We start from the raw sequence: 23,426 nt of genomic DNA on the forward strand, positions 1-23,426 counted from the left end.
TACATTCCAGTCATGCGAGCTATCCCACCATGTCTCTGTGATTGCAATGAGATCATGGCCCTGTGACCACACGCAGACCTCTAGTTCCTCCTGTTTGTTCCCCATGCTGCGTGCAATGGTGTACAGGCATTTCAGAAAGGTGCTTGAGCACAGGTTTCCCCAGAGGGGTGTATGAGGACCCACTACAGCCATGTTGGTTGGTCTTTTGGTTGCCATTGCATGAGGCCGCCACAGCAACTTTATCACTGCTCAGATTGTCCTGTCATTGTGTGTGATGGCATTAGCATTGCCAGTTTGTCCCCCTCCCCCCGAGTTCCTCAGTTTAAAGCCCTCCTCACCGAGTTTGCCAGCCTGCTGCCACAGATTCCCTTGCCCCTTCCAGACAGGTGGAGTCCATCCCTCCCTATCAGTCTATGGTTGCTGAAGAATGTCCCGTTGTCATAAAAGCCAAAACCCTCACATTGACACCAGCCACATAACCAGGAGTTGATTTGTATTATTTGCCTATTTCTAGTCATCGATTTTTCTCCAACGGGTAGTATGGAGGAGAAGATAACTTGGGCACCAATATTTTTCACTTGCTTTCCCAGAGCTTTATCGTCTTGCCTAGTTCTGCCCAGACTCTGGCTTGCAGTGTCATTTGTGTCCACATGGAAGAGTAGCAGAGGATAGTAATCAGTGCTTTTGACAAGTTGCAGTACCTTCTCAGTGATGTCTCGGATCTTAGCTCCCAGAAGACAGCAAACCTCTCGTGACTCCCTGTCACGTCAGCAGATGGATGCCTCAGTGCCTTTTAACAGAGAGTCACCCACTACGAGCAGTCATCTCTTCTTTTTGTGGTATCTCCTCTGTGCTGCTGGTACAGTTGCACCTTGCGGACCTTGCTCGTGGGTGTCTGCAGTCGCTAAAGCTACAAATCTGTTGCTGGTGGTGATACCAGGAGGTGGATGCTGAGGCAGAGCCCTGCTTTTGTGGGTCACCAGGGTCCAAGGTGCCTCCTCCTTCTCAGTGGTGTCTGCTACAGGAGTGTGGTTCTGAGTCCGCCTATCTACCTCTGCCTCAGTTCTACTAGTATTACTCAGCCTTCTGTCTCCTGGAACTCAGCCACCCGGCACAACAGATCATCAACCTGTGCACACCTTGTGCAGGTACTTACCTTCTCACCAGGCGAGGGGTTGGGGCACATGTTGCAACCTACCATCTGTGCTGAAGCCTCCGGCTCCATCTGGGTGGATGCATCAGACCTCTCTGGGGCTTTTGTCATTATAACACTGGTATTAGCTCCACGGCGAGTGCTCACCATCCTGGCAGAGTCCTAGAGAGCTTCCTGGGCTGTGGGCCTACGAGCCAGATGCAGCACCCTCCCTGCTTGCCCTGCCTGCACGAACTGCCGTGCAAACTGCCGCGCCACGCCCTGTTTGACCATCCCGGTTGCTCACACTCCCTGGGGCCATTTAAATCTCCTGCGGTTGCTCGTGGCAATGCCCAGGCTGCATCAGCCTCCCTCACAAGAGCTGCTGGGCCGCTCTGCACTTCCTTGGGCTCATCTGCTTACCATGTGCAATCATGCTTAGTGCACTGTATACCAGCTGGGCATCTTTGGACTCTGCAGATGGTGTGAAGGCCTTTACTTGTTCTCCAAAAGCCCCTTTTTGTGCATATCATTGGTCTCCAGGAGAACTGAGGATTTTATTTTGGCCCAAGTCCTGGGAAGCCTTGGACAGACATATGCCCAAACACTTTCCTCTGTGGCCTGTACCTGCATTCCTGCAAGCTGTGGTCTAGATGATAGCGAAGGCTTTTGTTCAGTCCAGTTCAGGTTCCCTCAGCAAGCAGACTCTTTTCACAGACTTTGAATTATGTGCATGGCAACTCAATTAGTTCAGGCCCTACCAAATGCCCAGTTCCCATACCTATCCCTCATCACCAAATGCAAGTATCATCTCCAGAAATGCAGGAAAAAAAATGCATATACTTATAAGACTGAGCAGTATCTACCTGCCTCCTGCAGTTAAGTGGGAAAGCAGCTCACATCACCTGAGAAGGACGCCAGAAGTAAGGGCAGCTGCGGGTCAGTAGCCTGCCAGAATGCAATTCCAAATTGTAGTTGCCATTTGTCAGTATTTATTGCCCTGTTGAAATTGCTGGAACTATAATAAAATCTCAGACTTTACTGTTAATCTGCCTCAGCACAACATGGGGTAAATCTTTGATTCAGTGGAACAGTTAACTGCCAAGATGTCCTCCCAGGCATGTCTGTATGCTGCCAAAACAGCCTGCCAGGCAGTGGAACCGGTGGTGTGATCAGATGGCGCCATCATACCAAAATACATTCTGGTGCATTTAACTGGAGTATTCCTGTCCTTGGGCAGCCTTTGCTCAGTGCAGGCAGACAAAGCTTTTCACTTACTGCCAAAATTCAAGGCTTTGTCCACCACATGAATACTTATTTTTTCCCCAGATTGCTTCCCTAAAGGAAGACAACATTTCTAAAAGGTGATCTCCCACCTCAGGTACCACTGCATTTCACTCTGCATCTGCATCCCAAAAGTCATTACAAGATGATGCAACGATGCTCTATAGTCACTGTCCCTTTTTGTCTTCTTTTTTGCCTACTCTTTCTGCATTTTCTAAAAATGGTGGAGACTCATAAACAGATGTTCAGGTCTGTCAGATATCCTCTGCAGTTCTGCACTGTGTCTACTCCTGTTATAAGGCTTATATTGGGAGATGGAGTTACTTCTGTGACAACAGATTTCTATAGCAGTGGAAGAAACAATCTTGCTTCAGTTCCTTTCCAGTATTTATATAACCAAATTCTTTGGCCTACTCCAATATACCATATATTGTTCCAATTTCAGAATGGTAATTTTAGCTTCCACGATTTATATTTAAACCCCCAACTTTTCCTGACATCCCATCTGATCCCCCTGATGCAACAGTGTTCACCACAATTCTATTGCTTCCAGTATGAGAATAACAAAACTGACAGCATAACCATCTCTTGATGACTACTGTGTTTCAAGAATGTGAGATGGAACTGTCTATTTATTCAGTGCTTCAGTTTCAGGATTGACTCTACCATACCTAGAATATACCATACCTAGAGGTACCTGCCATACATGTCTACCATGCCTGGAATTACATAGCAGCAGCATTGATGGCACTTCCTATAGATTTGGGACCATATCTATCTTTATCCAGCATCTCCAAAGAAGCCTTCCACAACTGCAGTCTATTCAAGCACATGGTCTTCTGCTTGATTGTTGGCATCCATACTAAGCAAACACCCTCTAACATCTCACAGTGATTTGAAACCACTGGAGTGGTAGAAATGTTTCAACCAGCTATACAAGGGAGTGGTGTTTTTTCACAGCTTCTCTCCACCAAAACATTGGTGACGTACAGCTTCTCAGGGGTTAACGTGGCAGTAAAAAGTCTGTGAATTTCAAGAATATGTGGCTGCCAGGAACATTTTGTTGCTTGGAGTGATTCACAAAACCTACATAATGTTTCTGAGATGGATGCAGGGAGGTGAACCAAGTTATGACTGACACTGTGGTGGCCAGGTGCTGCATAAACCACTTCAGCTGTGGAACTGGCACATTTACCCCACAAATATTTTCGTAGTTCTTTCCCTAGCTCTACCAACTGCTCTAGAAAATCAGATGATACACATGGGTTATTAAACCACAGATCAGAAGGAAAAGCCTGTGTTGGCGGTCATCAAGTTTCCAGGTATGGTACCATCTTTCTGTGGGCTTATATAGTATAGACAGGAGCAGCAAACGTCTCAGGTTCTGCACCACAGAGTTTTCTTCCTGCTAGGTACTTCCTGCTGCTCTGCAGTTTAATTCTGAACTCCTCAGCATATCTGAGGGATTAGAAAACTCAGAAAAGGTGCTAGCAATGTCTTCATTTATTTCTGTCTAAGCAGAGTGATTTTTTTAGTAAAAGTCACAGAACCACAGAATCACAGAAGGGTAGGGGTTGGAAGGGACCTCTGGAGATCATCTCGTCCAACCCCCCTGCTTGAACAGGGACACCTAGAACAGGGGGCACAGGAACACGTGCAGGAGGGTTTTGAATATTTCCAAAGAAGGAGATGCCACAACCTCCCTGGGCAGCCTGTGCCACTGCTCTGGCACCCGCACAGGAAAGAAGCTTTTTCTCATATTTAAGTGGAACTTCCTGTGTTCTAACTTGTGCCCATTGCCCCTTGGCCTGTCACTGGGCACTACTGGAAAGAGTCCAGCCCCATCCTCTTGACACCCACCCTTCAGATATTCATAAGCATTGGTGAGATCCCCCTTCAGTCTTCTCTTGTCCAGGCTGAACAAACCCAGGTCTCTCAGCCTTTCCTCATAAGGGAGATGCTCCAGCCCCCTGATCATCTTGGTAGCTCTCCACTGGACTTGCTCAAGCAGTTCCACATCCTTCATAAACTGGTGGGCCCAAAACAGGACACAGGACTCCAGATGTGGCCTCACTAGGGCAGAGTAGACGGGGAGGATAACCTCCCTCGACCTGCTGGCCACACTCCTTTTAATGCAGCCCAGGACACCGTTGGCCTTCTTGGCCACAAGGGCACAGTGCTGGCTCATGGTCAACTTGTTGTCCACCAGCGCTCCCAGGCCCTTCTCAACAGAGCCGCTTTCCAGTAGTTCAGCCCCCAGCCTGTGCTGGTGCATGGGGTTGTTCCTCCCCAGGGGCAGGACCTTGCGCTTGCTCTTGTTGAATTTCATGAGGTTCCCCTCGGCCCAGCTCTCCAGCCTGTCCAGGTCTCATTGGGTGGCAGCGCGGCCTTCTGGTGTATCAGCCACTCCTCCCAGCTTGGTACCATCAGTGAACTTGCTGAGGGTACGCTCTGTCCCTTCATCCAGGTCGTTGATGAATATGTTGAACAGGACTGGAGCCAGCACAGACCTCTGGGGAACACCACTAGTGACAGGCCTCCATCCAGACTCTGCTCCATTGATCATGACCCTCTGAGTTCTGTTGATGAGCCAGTTCTCTGTCCACCTCACTGCCCTCTCATCCAACCCATGCTTCCTTCGCTTGTCTATTAGGATGCTATGGGAGACAGTGTCAAATGCATTACTGAAGTCAAGGTAAACAGCATCCACTGCTCTCCCTTCGTCGACGCAGCCAGTCACGCCATGATAGAAGGTTATCAGGTTGGTCAAGCATGATCTTCCCTTGGTGAATCCACGTTGGCTGTTTCTGATAACCTTCTTTTCCTCTACATGCCTGGAGATGACCTCCAAGATGAACTGATCCTTCACCTTTCCAGGGTTGGAGGTGAAGCTGGCTGGCCTATACTTTTCCAGGTCCTCCTTCTTGCCCTTGTCTTATCATAAGAGTGTTTGTTTCCCTCAGTCTAGAGAAGTTGGGGTTATTTTCCATCCAAATCCTCATGCTTTGCTGCAGGCTGTTGGTGGGAGTTTAAGAGCAAACACAAGTATCTTTCTTATTTGTCTAGCTTAAGTTGATGAAGAGAGGAAGGTAGTTCACCCCCACTCTTTAGTGTTGCTGAGGGGGAAAAGATGTGTCTTTGGTGTAAATTTGTATTCCCAAATTCCACCATTTTGGACTATTTCCTGGTGAAATGCACTTGGAGTCAAGGTTCTCTTCTGGTAAAGCAATGCAGCTTTTTACTCCCTTATTACTTTGGAGTTTGTGTGGGCACTTTTCAGTACAGGGATAAAGTTTGTTCTTTTGAATTTATTTTGGGATATTCTGCCCAGTCGAAAAAAGAGGCACTTAAGGGATCTTAACGTGGTTCTGAGTAATAATTCTCCCACATTTTACACCCTGGCAGCTTGTTTATTAGTGTGAAGACTTTTTTTTTCCTCCTGATGATGGCTGCATCAACCAGAGGATTTCAGGGATGGAGGGAAGGGTTTGATGCTGAATCTCTGTATACCATATTCATACAGATTGGAGCCCATCCCAGGTTCTTACTTGAGTGGTTATAGCTTCCTGTTTGTAAGAATTACTTATTTACCAGACAGATCACACACCTGGATTGTTTGTGGGGCCTTAACCTTAAATTTGTGAAGAGCTAAGACCTTTTGGTCTTCTCTGAAAAACTTAATAGGATTGGCTGAGAAAGAAAGAGTGAAGTAATATTTAAGTGAAAACTGTTACTGCTCCCTAGCTGGGTTTGATCTGTCACCTTTGCTCAAGGCATACTCCTTTCATGCTTGGATAACTCTGCCAGCATCTCTCTTCACATGTTATGAAGCACATGCTCAAGGTTCAGTCGTACTTTATTCTGATTCCATAACAGCAACATAAAAGCATAATGCTTCATTTGACCGTCCTGTGCTATAGTCGTTATGTCAACCGTATCCAAGAACACATCACTTTGTGGCAAGTCACTGGTCATGAATCAAGAGCAGTGTAAATGTGGAAAAGCAGTCAAAGATAAAATTTTTACTGTATGATAAATGAAATTATTTGAACTGTAGTTCATACATATTCCATGACATCCTCTGGCTCATACTGCAGCAGAGACCTAAAATATTTGGATTGCCAAACTGCCATTGTGGCTGGACTTGTACCCTTTTATTCCTTTATCATACCAAGTAAAGACATCCACATCACAAAACCCTTGTTCTAAATTGCAGAGCATTTGAAAGCACTTTGATCTGGGTTGGGGGGGGGTGGGGGCACTCACTCACCGAGGAGGGAAGCTGTGCAAGCAGCCCATCTCCAAGAACTGCAAAGGTGCGTATCTTCTTCCTAATGTCAAATGTTAGAGAGATGCTCATATTCCAGAAAATAGGTAAGACATTTCATGTCTTACCTCAGGCACTAGGATTTGAAAAACGTCAGTTTTACTTTACTAAGCTGGCATTTCAAGTTTTCAAGTCACAAATGAATTTCTCTCATGTGCATCATAACTCTCTGGATCTTTATGGTCCTTTTTCAGAACTTCTATGATTTGGGGTTTTTATGCTATGACCGTTCTGATTTGAAATATCTACAGATCACAAATTAAGGTATGAAGGGGCTGTAAAATTGATAATAAATCTGCCTGCCTGAGATGAGTGAACAAACAGGACCCATGGGAAGTAAAGACCTCAAATAGGAAATTTTTTTTTCCCTTGGGGAGAATCTTGGGTACCAGAGAAATTAGCTCTGACATAATTGTTTCCTTCAGGGACCCTGATAAGTGTCTTTTCACAATACTTAGGCTCACTGGGTATCCAGTAAACAAGAGATGTAGAATATTTGGGTTTTAAAAGTTCATAAAACTTCCACAGAAGAAATTTAAAGCCATGAGGACTGTTAACTTGGGGCCAGATTTACTCCCTTGAATATCATTGCAAACCTCTTGCTTGCCTCAGCAGGAGAGTGGTTTTTTCCATATTAAGCAATCAAGTACACTTTTAATCAAGGTATCTTAAAATGGTAATTACTTAATCTTAATTATTTGTCAGCAACACGTAATTTTTGTTGATATTACAATACTGTTTAGTAGCACCATTAATAACCAAGCTATTTTGCTTTCTTCAGTACCATTCTAACAGCAAAGTCCATGGGCATTTTGAGGAAATTAGTATTTTTGACCATGTTCTGCCTGCATTCCTCATGATTCCTCATAGACTCTGAAGGTATAGCAAAAACCAAGAATTAAATTTCATGTTAAACTACTAGGCCTGTAGACCGCTGTGAGACATTCAATGGTTCATCCAGTGCTGTATATTCTAGTACCCCATAGCTTGTATACATCTATGTACACAGGCGTTTAGCATGCGTTAATGATTCTTGTGTCTTTACAGCGTTTATTCAGGACACCAGTCTATTTTGATTCCTCCCTCAGAACTGGAGACCAATCCCGCTCTGTGGCTTCTTGCTGTGAGTCAGTACAAAGTGAGAGACACATTTTGTTCCTATTCGGTCATGGAGCTTTGTACTAAGGGACTCGGTTCGCAAACAGAGTCACTGAAGGTGAGTAATTCTATCATCCTGCACAACCTGTCGTCTGCACGGTGGTGTCTGGGAGCCTTCCCTGCCATGAATGGCTGTGCTAAATGTCTGCAGCGAGGAGAAAATCGTCAGAGGCCAAGGGCAGCTTCCACAGAACCTGTGTTATTCCTTGCCAAAGGCTATATAAGAATATCAGTCATTCTCTCTCAGATCACAAGGCTTTTAAACATCAAGGAAAAGCTTTTATTTACCTAAGCTTTCTGATCTGTGTTGCAGGCTGTGTTGATAGGCAAGTGTTGGAAAACAGAGGTTTAAACATCCAGGAGGCCCAAGGAGTATTATATTGTATATTATGCTTTATGAATTCCCTGATTATATGAAGTACTAGTTTGGTTTTGGCCCCTGTAGTTAAAGAATCATGTACTTAAAAGTACGGTATTTTAACTGGGTTGTCCTCATTGTATGGGGAGAGGGGGAGGTATGTATCTTCCTTTTTTCCCACAGAATTAAAAGCCAGGTAGGCAGAGTACATTTCTGAAATCATCTAGAATTTCCAGTATGCTACTGAAATAAATTAGATCTTGGGATACTGATATTTATGGTGTCTCCAGCCCTTACCACCTCACTTAATAATTTCCTAATCAGTTTTTCCAAGGCTAGACACTGCTTCCTGTTTGCTATTATTCACTGGCTTTCTGAATTAATCTTGGGAAATAGCATTCAATCCCTTCAGAATTAGCATACCCATCTCTTCCTGTGTGCTAATGTTGAGATGACAGGCAACTATATCTGCTCTTCTGCAGCTATTAGACAGTCATCTGGCCATCCGGCCTCCAGGAAAGATGGAAATTGTACTGGCACCTTAGCTTTTACTTCGCTATTCATCTTGAATCATAATACCTACATAATACACTTAAGTACTACTAACTTCTTCATTAACATTGCCCATTTGTGGCCTTTATTACATTTCAACTTCTTTTTAGGCAAGGGGACTGGACCTTTCACGTGTACGGACATGTGTAGTAGTGGCTGAAGAACGACCTCGGATAGCTCTTACTCAGTCATTTTCAAAATTATTTAAAGACCTTGGTCTCCATCCACGGGCTGTCAGCACATCACTTGGCTGTAGAGTTAACCTGGCAATATGTTTACAGGTAAGATTTTTCACTCCTTACGCTCAAAGTTGTTTTAAGAAAATGGTTTTCAGTAAGAAGCATTCATTGTGTTTCCTTTGGCTGCTTGATTTTAGACATATTACGAAAATGCATGTGGTACCTAATGTTCTTGCATATACAAGTAGTAAATTTCTGTTACTTTGTCAACTATTCATCCCTCTCATGTTGCAATCATAGCATTTATTCTGCCCATGAATACAGTAATTCAGAAAAGTGCGTGATAGTGACAGAATGTACTCCAAAAATAGTATTTAGCCATGTAATGTAAAATCCAGTTTCCTAGTGCTTACTTTAGTATGTTATAGAATCATAGAATCATAGAATGGTTTGGGTTGGAAGGGACGTTAAGGATCATCTAGTTCCAACCCCCTGCCATGGGCAGGGACACCTTCCACTAGACCAGGTTGCTCAAAGCCCCATCCAGCCTGGCCTTGCACACTTCAGGGATGGGGCATCCACAACTTCTCTGGGCAACGTGTGCCAGTGCCTCACCACCCTCAGAGTGAATAATTTCTTCCTTTTACCTAATCTAAATCTACCTTCTTTCATGGATTCCTTCTGTTTTATAAATAATTCCAGCCATCACTTAAAATTAACTAGATAGATATTTTCTGTGCAGTTTATTGCTTACAATGGAAAATTATTTTGCTGCATCTCTTTCATTCTGTTTTGATCCACTAATCGAAGGAAGTACCCAGGCATAATATAGGATTTAACTTGCATTCTCCAGGAATCCTTATTGAGTCATGATTTTAAAGACAGACGGAGCACTGTAGGTATCTGATCTGAAGTTCTGAATAGCATCTAGGTTTTCACCCAATGTGAAAATAGTTCAAATAGAGCAAGTAGTTTTAGGCTGATCTACAGTATAGTATCTCATCTTTCAGGACTCAAGTGATGAAGGTTACCTTGCCTTTTTATAAGGTGTTCCATTTTTAATTAATTTTGCCTTATTTCTAGTTTAAATTTATCTTGCATTAGATTCAGCCTTTTTTTTTTTTTTTTTACATTTTTCTAATCCAGAACAAATTATCTCATTTCTATCATGACTGTAATACACATCTTAGTCTTTGATAAATAGATAAGGAATCTTAAGACATGCTTTCCTGATCTGTGTCTCATTTTTATGACTCTTGAACTCTTCCTATCCTTGCAAATCGGGTGTCAGAAATTCACATTTTATTCCTTTAATAATGCCACAGGTGCCCTACTCAGATGTAATACGATTTCTGACTTAATATTATCTTTTTAAATAATACAAGAATCATCTTCTGTATTGGCCGCTGCACTGGCTGGGAAGTTCCATATCTATTTTGTCACCTACCTTGTCTCTAACCTCTTTAAAGCCACTGTCTGCCCAGTATAACTTGTCTGTATTCTATATAGTGCATCCAACATTTCAAATCTGGCAGTTACCCCCAGTTTACATTAAAGGATTTCTCATGCATGTAACATGCATAATTGCTCAGGTGTGAAAGCCATAAGAGATCTTCTCAGTGACACTAAATAAGGCATTTGCTATTCTTTTCCTGATTGTAAACGTAAAGATTTTTTGTTTTATCCAAACAATGTGGTAAATACAGGTGATGGGTTCAGCACAGACCAATATGTCTGTGTGCTATGCCTGCATTAGCCTCTTGCCCTTTTCAACATCACTAAAGAATCCTGGCTTTCATCAGACCTTGGCTAAAAGTGACCTTGTAGTTCAGCATGTTACCAGAATATGAACGCAGGAGGTATGCTACACCTCCAGTACTGCTTGCTTTCTCTCTGACTACCAGCAGAATATCCCTTCAGCCCAGGGTGACTTTAATTACTGTTATTATCAAACGTATGACAAGGCAAAGCTGAGCAGGGTTAAAAGTCATTCTGTGTCCCAGAGGCAGAGTTCTTTAGTTTGACATTCTGCAATTGCTGCCATAAATATTCTTCAGGAATAAAAGTTTAAGAAAATCTGTAGTCTCAAAAGCAGCACTTGAATCCTTCAAAACAGTTTTACCCTAATAAAACGTAATAAATAGTCTTGAGAGAGAAATACATCTTGTAGGTTAGAAACATCTATGAACTCAAGCGGCATCTCCCCCCATATTTCTGTCATGGATTTGATACAAAAAGTACTGACTGAGGTTTTGAAATCTGTTCTATGGAATGTTTCTTTGCAAGAATACGCGCCTCTTCATTTCTTTCTCTGCATCTAGAGTCCTAGGTGATGACAAGGCAGAGAGAACAACTCAGAAAACATCTAGGAAATCTTTAGGCACTCCCACCTGAGGAAACCAGTTAGCAGGTGCAGGTTAGTGTGCTTTCCCAGTCAACAACCCAACCACTTGCATGGGAGGGGCACAGCAGGCAGTAAGGACACTGGCGGCTTTCCCTCAAATAGAAAGGGAAAACAGAGGAGAAAGAGATGAGCTGGTTACTTGTAACAATAGTTTTCTACTTTGCTCCTGTGTCTTTAGCCATTTTGAAGTACCCATGGGGTGTCTTTTACAGATGAGGGGAACGAAGGAAGTGATGGCACACCTTCATGGGCAACTGCTCTGAGTTTCCCGACAGGTTGGGATGGGGCCTGTCAGCTCCTCCCTGCAGGTGTAGGGGAGCTCATTCTGAAAAATAACTGAACTCTGCCTTCTGGTCTATGGAGGGACAAGACATGAAGGATACTGTAGATAACAAGGGCAGATTAGCTGCAGAAGTTTGCTTGCCACTAATGAAAATCTCCATTTCAGGCTTGCAGTGATCTCTGGACTGTTTGCAGTGGCTGTTTCACTTATAAGGCATTTGTTCCACTACAAATAATAAAACCAGGGAATGACACTAAGCAGAAGCAAGCCAGGTTTAATGCCCAAGTAGTCCTTGTGAAAGTAGTTTTGTACTAGATCTGTCTGGGATGGAGTTAACTTTTTTCATAGCAGCCTGTGTGGAGCTGAGTTTTGGATTTGTGTCTGAAACAGTGTTGATAGCACACCAGTGGTTTAGCTATTGCTGAACAGTGCTGCACAGCATCATTTGCCATTTCTCACACTGCCCACCACACCACCACCCCACTGCCCCCAGGGAGTAGGCTAAGAGGCTGGGGGGGGGCACAGCTGGAACAGCTGACCCCAGCTGACCAAGGATATCACAAAATCACAGAATGGTCGTGGTTGGAAGGGACCAAGGGACCTCTGGAGATCATCTCGTCCAATCCCGCTGCCTGAGCAGGCACACCCAGAGCAGGGGGCACAGGAACGTGTCCAGGCGGGGTTTGAATGTCTCCAGGGAAGTGACTCCACAGCCTCCCTGGGCAGCCTGTGCCCCTGCTCTGGCACCCGCACAGGGAAGGAGTTTTTTCTCATATTGGAGTGGAACGTGCCCATTGCCCCTTGTCCTGTCATTGGGCACCACTGAAAAGAATCCAGTCCCATTCTCTTGACACCCACCCTTTAGATATTTATAAGCATTGATAAGATCCCCCCTGCATAGTCTTCTCTTCTCTGAGCTGAACGAACCGAGATCTCTCAGTCTTTCCTCATAAATGAGATGCTCCAGCCCCCTCATCATCTTGGTAGCTCTCCGCTGGACTCTCTCCAGTAGTTCCCTGTCCTTCTTAAACTGGGTCCCAAAGCTAGACACAGGACTCCAAATATGGCCTCACTAGGGCAGAGTAGAGGGGGAGGATAACCTCCCTCAACCTGCTGGCCACTCTCCTTTTAATGCACCCCCAGGATACCTTTGGCCTCCTTGGCCACAAGGGCACAGTGCTGGCTCATGGTCAACTTCCACCAGCACTCCCAGGTCCTTCTCAGTGGAGCTGCTTTGCAGCAGGTCAGCCCCCAGCCTGTGCTGGTGTATGGGTTGTTCCTCCCCAGGTACAGGTGCAGGTACGATATCCCATACCTTATAATGTCATGCAGGAGGGGAGTGAGTGAGTGGCTGGGTGGGTGCTTAGGTGCTGTCTGGGTCAACCCACTACAAAAATGCAGGAAAGCTGAATATACTCAGGTAAGCTGGAAGTCCTGATCAGCACAGAGTTAGGCTGGATTTTTGCTTGACCATGTATATCTACCTTTTGATTGTGTTAACTCCTTAGCTGAAGTTTTCTTCTTAGGTGGTTCTTTACAGAAATTCTTGAGTTATTGAACCAAACTGTAAAAGTTGATAACTCTCTAAAGATATTAGTGATACTAACTTAATTTAAGAACAGCACAGAATGAGAGCTGTGAGTGAGGTGATTAACAGCCTGGCTGATCAGATAGCTTCCTGTGAGGCTTCACTGAGTTCTACTAAGATGTTGCATTTCAGTCCATGGGACAAACTAAAAGCCATACTCTGGTGTGGAATGAAGAAAAGCCATTTCAGAACAGGCTATATTTAGTAATGTTACCATTCCAAGTGGAATGGGTTTCAAAGCATTTAAGCCAACGGTAGTTTGGCAAGTTTTAAAGGCATTTGAAAAATCACTAAAGATGGTACTTACAAGCATCACTGCAAAACATGTCATTTTGATATAGAATATAAAGGTACAGGATTGCATCCTTTGAAGCATCTGGTAGTAGACACTGCCAAAGACTGGTTACTGAATTAGGCTGAATGGTCTTTCCAAACTGTCTGGAAGTTTATGGCTAGTGATATTCTGGAAGAGCTTATGGGCTATTCTGTTTTCTGGGCTGAGGAACAGAATGAATTTTAATCCTCAGTCAACAATGTTCCTGAAATTATCATTGTCTCCAATATGTTCCAGAAATGGGTTATGATTTCTGGATTCTGCACACTGCATAAAAATACTTCTAAAGATGTTTGAGTCAATAGCATCTACCTTTGCTTTTTTTCTTCCAAGTTGTATCATCCATAAGACCAGCGTGTGTTTCCTGGAACAACATCTTCCACAGGGATAACTGTGCTCCAGCTTATTCTACGGTCTCTCTGAAATATGCAACTACTAATGACTTTTCTAAACATATCTCAATATTCAGCTATTGACCCTTGCCAGCAAAAAGCCTATCCAGGCTTTCTTCTTGCCTCTAATGCAGCTTGGATGTGATCTTTGATACCTTCTTCACTTCATTTCCAGTTTTTTGGACAAATTTAAGACTGAAGTGTTTCAAGGGGAAGGTATCCTGAATTTTCCAAAAAGCTTGTTATTTCCAAAACGTTACCACCTCCAAAAAGAAGACTGGGGGGGTGTGGGGTGTGGTGTAAGTACATGTATATGTGTGTGTATAAAAAATTCATAGCAGAATTTGACCTTTTATTAAAGATTACCCTAAAAAGGAAATCATTGTGATAATCCCTTTGGTACAAAAGAGCCTTAGTCTACCAAGTGAATCTTAATTTCAGGATTAGGATCACTGACAGACTAATGCATTGTCATTTGTATTCATTTGCTTTCAAATTTAGAGCAAATTTTCTATGCTTCTTTTGATGTAATCATTTTGGACTAGATTTTTAGAGGTGTGCTTTTGAAAATAAATAATTCTCTCCATCTTTAGGCACTTAAATACCATTAATATCTGACCTTTTATGGCTGTATAGGCACAGATAATTGTCCAGGGATTTCTGAGATGAAAAGATTGCATCCAGCATATTTAAATTCTCATTAACTAGCTTCTTAGCATTCTCTAGAGAGAGAGAAAAATAGATATGAGAAGTAGCCTGTTTCTTACAGCAGTACAGATGGTTCTCTAGGATTTTAGCTAATTTCCATTTAGACACTTGAAATAAACATTTTCATTTTATTCAACCTGCTACTCAATTTCAGTTGAGGAAAAACTTCTAGAAGTTGTACAGTTTCCTTAGTTAACCCTGAAAATGTGCTAACAAATCTGCCCAAGCTAGGGCAGGAGAGCAGGATTCATCTTGCTTCTTTTATGTTACCTTTAAGTTAGATGGCAAGGTTAAGTGAGTTATCCAATACCCGTCTATAGTCAGTAAAACCAGAAAAATACTTCCAGAGAGCGCTTCATTCAGCCGATCTTAGGTGCCCATCTTGGGATGGGCCTTATACTGCACACTTCCTTCTTTGATGGCTGAAGCTATATGAAATTAATGCTTCATTCACTGTCTAGCAAAGGGAACTTTGTTAGGAAATTCAAGGCTTAAAGATAATGTTTCTTTTTACTTAGTGATCACACTTTCTGAGGATCTTCCGTATCAAAAGTAATAGGGGATAGCTCTGCGAAGAGTGCACTCTTTACCGTGCACTTTATCAGAGGTATGATTCACACTTAGCTGTGTAGTACAGCTCTGGGTGACTTCCCTCAGATTCTGTGTTTTCCCACCTTTACTATGAGTCATGCCATGAAGATCTTTTCACAGCTCCAGCTGCCGTGCTTGCATACGTGATATTGTTAAGTGTACATCAAAAATTCTATTTCTGAGCGTCTCTGGAGCAGAATTAGACTCAGAGCAAACATTGAGGCCACATCCTTAGATAGCAAAACAAAACCAAACCCAAAATGGCAGTTATTTTTAAATTCTTAGGACTTCTGTTTGCCTAGTTCCTGGATTTTAACCCTTGGGAGGGAAGCAGGGGAGAGCAGGCAGCTTGGCCTTTGACTTCAGTGGAAATTAGGTACAGGCTGAGTGCTGGCACATGGTCATCCCTACTGCTGACTGTCAGGGTAGTCCTCCGTACAGTTTTGACCTGGAATGTTTTTCCAGACAATAAAAGCCTGGCGTGTTGCAGAGGTTTGCATGGACCAAAGATGGTTCACTGGTGGCAGCCTATGTATGCAGAGATTTATTTAGCCCAAGGGATGGGACTTATGATGTATCCGTTTTCAGACAGAAAATTATGTTTGGCCCATTTTATTGCCTTAAATGTTAATTAGCGTGTCCTTAGGAAGTATCAGAAACAAAAGAAGTTATGCTGGTTTTTTCCTGTTACCAGCATTACAGGTGCTCTCTATCTCTGTCTCGCAAAATAAATGCACGCAGACAAACTGAGTCAGTCTCTCTGGTCTTGGCTAAGACTCTGCTTCTTTTCGAAACACTTTCAGAGTATCTCAGCTGCAGTTGGCCACAGAAGGCCAATGCTGAGACTTCAGCTGCTGTTTCTCAAGCCCTTCCTTAGTTAAAAGCCATATGAGGCTCTGGAACTCTCAGAGTTCTCTCTGGACCCGCAGTATAGTCACGAACAATGAATTATATAACTGATGGATTTCAGCAGTTCTCCTGCTGTCTTGCAGATGCACTGCAGTGTTCAACCTGGATCATTAGTAATATTTCTATTTTGGGGCAGCAATGTAATAAGCAGATTCATCCTATTTTTTTAAATGCTTCATCTTCCCCCGCATCCAAAATAAAACTATTTTAAGATGCTGGTGTTGCAGCTTCCTGTAATCTTTAACTTTGCTGGAATTCAGAAGTTTGATGAGAGGGATGTGGGATGCCAATGCCCTCAGAGTTGTTTATTTCCACAAGTTGTAGGGCAAGTCCCACTGCAGCCATCTGGTGTTGGGTGCTCCATGCGACAGTAGCAGTTTAGACTAGTCACCACTGTATTTTGTCTCTTTGCTGCATTATCGTTCGTGGTGGCGAACTGATGGGGTTTTACTGGCTTTTATTTTTATTGTTCTTTATACATATTACACTGTTTATCATAGCAAATAGACGAAGAATGAAGAATTCATGAACTATGAAGTTACTCCATTTAGTTATGGTCTTGTAGTAATTAGGTTGTGCATGAAGCCTTGATTTTATTTCACTTTAGGAGCAGGTTAATCTGTATGAAACAAGGTGTAAGTATCTTTCTCTGTTGTATACTAATTTTTTTTTTCCAAGAAGAGAGCTTACTTTTGATTTCCAGAGGACATCGCTTACAAACTTCTGTTAGTAGTGAAATGGCAGACCTGGAACCCCTGTCTCAATGGATGTGCATTAAAATAGCAGGGCCATAACGTTTACTGACTTCTTCACCAAAAACAACAAAAAAATCAGTATGCTAGACACATGTTTTCCACTAACAACATTGTCTGTAGTGTCCTAAAACCATTTAAGTCTGTTTGTCCAAGGTTAGCAGTCTACAGCTGTCTCTTCTGTTGCTCTACTAAAATGTTGACACCTCATTTTTTTGCTTTTTTTAACCTTTAATGGTATAGTGATTAATTTGTAAGATTCCTGTATTTGACATTGTTTTTCTTTTTATTTTACTCCCTGCTTTTGGCATTCTCCTCTTTTTTTTTTCTCCCACCCTTCATTCCCATTTTTTTATTATTATTTTCGTCTTGTGTTACCTTCTTTCCTTCTCTCCCTCATCCCTGCTATTCCTGCTGCTATAGCCTCACAGGCTGGGGAAGCTGGCCGAGCAGGTAGGGGATTTTCATGTTCCCTCAATACCCACCTATCAGCTTCCAACAGTGGGACAGACTAGAAATTGAGTCTGGAGATTTGGGGATTTTCAGATCCTTCTATGAAATTTTAAACAAGTCCATTATAGCTTTATCTGGATGCAGGTTTCATCAAATATTAGCTGTCTGTTTTAACTGTTTCATTCACACTGAAAATAACAAATATCATAGTGATTGTCTTTGATTTTCAAACTTGACTGTTCCATTATTGTATAAATCAATTCAGGTTTAGTTTTATTTTTAAAGAGAACCAATTTTTCCTTGGTTTTGGGGTTCTTTTAACATTGCATATATTTCAAATAAGTTCTCCACTCAGCACTAGTCTGTTACACTGCTGAGTTTACTAGTAGACTGAAAATTGTGTCGTTAATAGCTAGAGAGGATATTGTATCTTGTATTGTGTATAACAAGCTAAAGAGGCTAACATGCATGTGCAGCTCTGTTACTCTTTCTCTCCTCTGGTGGTGGGTCACTATCAGTACCTGTACAGTAAATATCAATTGGTAGTGGTAACTCTTTCCCCTGTTAGGTATAAAAATTATCTAATTTGGAACTCCATCACAGTTTTTAGTGCTCAACAAATTGTGGAACTACCAGCCAGCATTGCAGAAATGGAGAATTTAGCCCTAGACGTTCCTAGTGTGAAGAATTATACCCCGTAATATATCCCAAACAGGGCATAAATCATTGGGAGTCGATACTGTCTGCTGTTTTAATTAGTAAACATCTAAATAACTGACAAAGGAGTTCCTGCACCTGTAGCTTGCCAGGGTTAGGTTAATTTATCTGTTGGGAAAAAAGAAATTCCAAAGTTCCAGTGTTCCGAAATGAATTTGTGCTTTTCTTTTAGCTTTCTGCTTAGCAGTGATGTGATGTATGTAGCAGAGAAAAGAGCCCTTGACTTTTCACATGATGCTCAGTGGTGATGAGTCTGAAGATTCAGATAAGGGAAAATCGTAGCAGGTTACAAAACTGCAGCACAGCTGTGGGTGGAAGGGCCTAAAAGACTGTATCGTTGCTTGTATGACAGGAAACTAAAATTAGTCTACTGCTTTTCAAGTAACTAAATATTGTGACGTAAAGCAAGGATTTAAATTTTGCAGTGGAAGACCGAAAAGAAACAGAATAATTGCTTACAGACCTTCAGCCCACATTGGTTCATGTCATGCGTGCTACCTTTACTATCTTTAGCTTCAAGTCTATTCTCTGTTGCATGTATGGAAGACTCTCAGTAAACCATGCTTCACATTCCTGACCATGTGCTTCTGCCATTAAACTGTGTCTCCTCAGCAATTTCTGCGTTCCTTTATATGGCAAAATGTGTTTTATCATTTTTTGTATGTATCCACGTGCTGATTACTTGGCCTTTTGTAGCGAATAAAACCTATGTTGACATACGTTTGGTTAAGTGGTATGTCTGCTTAATGTTTTTCCGAACCCCAAGGTTACAAGTACCTGACGGTAGGTATGTTTTACAGTGCTCTTCCTGATTCTGTAAAGCTGAGCTTGGTTTGATGAACAGCTTAAAAAAAAAACAACTTGTAATTTGATTAGCATAATTAGCAGTGAAATGAACGTTCAGTTACTTGGTGGGTAAAACTCTTTTCTCCTCCCAGCCTTCAGGTTCTGATTAGCTGATGTTGTTATTTACAGGGAACATCTGGACCAGATCCCACCACAGTGTATGTTGATATGAGGGCACTGAGGCATGACAGGTCGGAACCACCTTTTTCTTTTTCTCTACACACAATTAACTGTTTCTAGAAGAGAGCTACTTCAGCACACCTCCCGGTCCCTGAAAACCTTTGTTATCCTCGTAAATAGTTTGTGCTAACTCCTACCAGCAAGCAGACATAGACATAGACATTTTTACTAGTTAGTTAATTAATTTTACCATTGATAAAACTGAAGCATCTGACATAGCCATTGCAAAGACTAACAAAATTCCCTGCTTGTATTGCGTATCAGGGTTTCATGACACTTATTTCAGGTGGTGCAGCCTAGCCAGTCCCTAAGAAATGGAGTCCTGTTGGGCCCTGTAGCTTCACGGAGGTGTTTCTCCTGGGTTGTCAGCTATTAGCCAGTGGGGAGACTGTGGGGGGGATTTTGCTGTAATTCTTAGTGCTGCAGGACTATGTAGGAATGTAGCCATTGTGAGCAACCACATTCTGTAACTGAGGGCATTTTCTAGTTCTGTCTGTAATGTTAGATACATATACAAAAAGTGAAAACTAAGATTTACCACTAGTGGTATTAAGGAGATGTCTGAAATCTTCTAGTTGGAGGGAAACTTGTAATTTTATGTGCAATTTTAGAAAATACCCATGCGCATATATTTCAGTTTTCCAGTACTCTGGTCAAAAGGCTAGCAGGTAGTCTCTTTAAAAAAATTGTAACAAAACAAAAAGTTTTCTATTAAATCTGGAAAAGATGAACATTTGACTGTATGCCAGCCCTGGTGCCTTAAAAAAATCATTATCCAAATAGGGCTTTTTTTACCATTTTTCTTTTCTTCTTTTTCTTTCATCTTCTTAAAGGCATAACAGAGAATTTATTCCCCTTAGGTGAATACCAGCTTTGGCTATATCAAAGTGACTGGCTCAGCTTGCAGGGTGCAGACCTCAGGGCACTGCAGACCCTAATTATCCTCTGGTTACTTAAGTCAAATACACATATAGATATTTTCTTCTAGCACATGGAGTTTGGCAGGTGGAAGAAATTAACTGCAAGATACTTGAGTCTCTCACCATTTCTTTATTCCTATTGCACGCACTGTTACCAACAGTGTGTTTGATCTGTCCTTTGGGATACTACTGTCTGCGTGACCAAGCCATAGAAAACTTGGTCTTCCTGGCCCGGCAACTGCGGTACTGTGTATACACAGTCCATGCTCATACACAACCCAGCGAAAAAAAAGGGGTTTTTTTTAAGAAAAGGCATTATCGTCATGTGAGCTTACCCTCTCTGCATTGCACTTTTGAAGGGAAATTTACTTGAGAAGTTGAATGATTTATATTGTAAAAAAGAAATGAGAAGTGGAGCATTTCTTTACCTAAGAGCAGAGCAAACACAGTGGCCAGGACAGATCTCATCCAGCCTAAAGTGGTCTCCTAGGCTCCTCCTGCAGTCACTGGAAAGGCACGCACACCACCTGTGTATCCCAGCTATCTCAGACAGGCACCAGCATGGGATGAATTGACCTTTAAGGTACCTTTCTTTGTATATTGATAAGGAAGAAAGCTTACATGACTAACTTTGGAAATCAAATGTTTATTAATAAGCACAGTAAGCTGAGAGTTATTTACGCATAGTGTTTAATCACAGAGCTCTGAAATCGTTGAAGTTAAAGTTGAACATAATGTAGATAGATACATGTAAGCATCACTGAAGTGCAGGAGAAAGAGTTGTAGCTACAGAGGGGAAAGTAAAAAGTGTAGATTAATTCCTTATTTGGAATTATTTTTTCTGAGAGGAGAAATAAATTTATAGAATATTCATTGGAAGGGAAATATATAGAAACAAATATATATATAGAAAGAGAACATAACATTCACAGTTAATAAAAATGATAAACAATAAACATACATTTGTATATATTTATATAGAGGAATAAGGTTTACTGTTCATGAAAGCTGCAGAAACCATGGGTATTCTATTTCCCTGCCTGAGCATGTCATTGAGAAGTAGGCATCATTATCGAGATCAGACTTCGTAGTGTATTAACTTATATTTAGTGACTAGTTCTACAGAACATGAAAGATGATCTTCCGAGTTGGCTTCTCAGATTGTGCTAATGTAGATTTTAATTTGATGGATTAAAGCTGTGCCTCATTTACTCAGTCCTGTGGAATTTAGAATTAGATGCATGGGTCATAAATTAGGGGAGAAAATAACTTTTTTGACATACTCTCTTCACACTTGTTTTTTCTAAACATTTTAGTGGAACTTAATCTCACTATTGCTTAACAGTAACTGGAAGATTGCTGTACGTAGCCATGAGACTGTATAGTAACAACCCACAGAGGCTTTGCAGATCAGCCAGTCCCCCAACAATATGAAAAATGTACACTGTACACTTAATGTGAGAATTTTTTTTTCATATTTTATATTTTAGAAGATATTTTCCAGGATTCGAAAAACATTGAACATCTTTGTTTTTTCTTGACATGATAACACTTGCTAGTTGCTGCAAAAAGCAGCATTAGTCTCTTTGAGATTATTCAAATCCTATTCACATCTATAAAAATTATTGATCAGTTTGAATACAACTATTTCAAGCTCATCCAGTAATTAGGTGTTTGCATGCTTCACAGCTTATGAAAATGTCATTGTTTGGTAGGAGTTTAGATCAAAATACCTGTGCTATGTACAATTTGGGTAGAGATCTAGGGGTGGTCGGTTGACCGAACTAGACATTGCCTCCCAGCTCTCATTGGATTTGGATGGTTTCTTTCTTAGGTCAGGTTAGAGTTTCTGAAACACTTTTCTGTGTGTGTCTCTGTGTTGTTTTGAGTCACCAGCCCACTGGCGTAGCTGCTGGGACTCTGCAGCTCTGGCCATAGTTGCCAGCTGAGGGAAATGGCTGGGAGTGGGCTAGCCCGTAGGTTCAGGAAGGTTGTGCCAAGGGGTGCAACCACTTGGTCAGTGGCTGACATTAGTATGATACTGGAAAAAGTCTTGATTGCCTAGCTGTGAGCATCTAATGCAGGTTTAGATGCTACAGTCACTCCAGCAGGCTCTCCCATAGGTTGTGTTTGCTAGCACTGAGATATCCCAGGCACCCTGTGCTGTCCCAAATGACACCTCTTTTTGGAAACTGAGTAACATCCTAATAGCAAGAGTATACAGCTCTGCCTTGCTTTTGGTGACAATGCATCAGTATCATTGTACTCAACATCTCACTGATTTTCTGAAAATCAGAGTGTCCTCAGATGGACAACATAGAATGAGCAAAGACAGGCTAGTCCCACCAGGGCTGTTTAATAAAAAACCAGAAGACTCCTGAGTTAGTACCAAGTGGCTAATATGCCCCGGCACTGCAGTGTGATGCAGTTGAGAGACGTTAACTCAGATCCAAAAGGCAAAATAGGTGGATTAATGCTTCACCGTGCATGAGCTGGCCCCACGGCAGGCTGCGCTGGCACAGCACAGCTGGTCCCGGTTGCTGACTCACTGTGCAACTCAGGTCACGTCAACGTGCCCGCGTGCATCTGCAGGGAGGGCAGATGCAACGGAACTCCAGGCACGAGGAGCCTGTCGGGTCGTGGGCTGCATTTCTCTGCTGCTGCCTCTGGGAAAACAACTTTATACTCCCCCCCAGAAAAGAAGAAGGAATAGAATAAATATATTCATATTCTTGTCCCGCTGTCTAAACTGCTGGTTTTCAGATCGCTCCATCATCTTTTTAGACCAGTCATGTTCTCCTCAGAAAGCTTTTGAGGTGATTAAGCACAAGATACCTAAAGATGATAAAAGCTGAGAAGTGCTTGGAAGATAAAAAAAAGAGACAGACACCCTTTTCGCATCATACCAAAACACCATATACTTGAAAGATGGTGGCTTTTATAACGCATGCTTTTGTAGCAGTAAAGATGTAAATTTAAAGCCCAAGCATCCCTTTTATCCAGGATGTTCTAAAACAATATGCACATGTGTTTACAAAATTAAAAATGTCCAACAAAAAATACATCTCTGATATTAGCATAAAAAATTCACAGGCTCCTCATCGTTAACAGCAGGTTAGTTTTTCATAGAAAATTTATTTATTGGCAAAATGATCCACTTCATCAAACTGAGAATAGACCTCGTGTGTTCCAAAATAAGTCTTCCCTTCACATAGACAAGGCAAAAATATTTTTTAAGTGTTCTTCAGGAGGTGAGGCTGGATTTTCAAATGTTTCAATATATTTGCAAATATTATAAAACATGGTTTTTTTAGAATCATTGAAAACTGTTTTCAAAATGTTACTGTTTTAACCTGCTG

The 23,426-nt window shown here is 42.0% G+C and overlaps 1 protein-coding gene across 4 annotated transcripts in view; it reads left to right on the forward strand.

Annotated features, from left to right (window-relative positions):
* The window catches only part of DIP2C (disco interacting protein 2 homolog C), a 333,846-nt gene that overhangs the window by 284,766 nt on the left and 25,654 nt on the right, over positions 1–23,426 (forward strand). For 2 of the 4 annotated variants that reach the window (XM_064444999.1, XM_064445001.1), the window contains 4 exons: positions 7,791–7,959; positions 8,922–9,092; positions 17,375–17,404; positions 19,097–19,158. In XM_064444999.1, the coding sequence (XP_064301069.1) occupies positions 7,791–7,959; positions 8,922–9,092; positions 17,375–17,404; positions 19,097–19,158 (432 nt within the window). The remainder of the gene's footprint in view (positions 1–7,790; positions 7,960–8,921; positions 9,093–17,374; positions 17,405–19,096; positions 19,159–23,426) is intronic. The other 2 variants (XM_064445000.1, XM_064445002.1) reach the window with 1 other exon arrangement.

Source organism: Phalacrocorax carbo, chromosome 2 (assembly GCF_963921805.1).
Source record: "Phalacrocorax carbo chromosome 2, bPhaCar2.1, whole genome shotgun sequence".
NCBI lineage: Eukaryota > Metazoa > Chordata > Aves > Suliformes > Phalacrocoracidae > Phalacrocorax > Phalacrocorax carbo.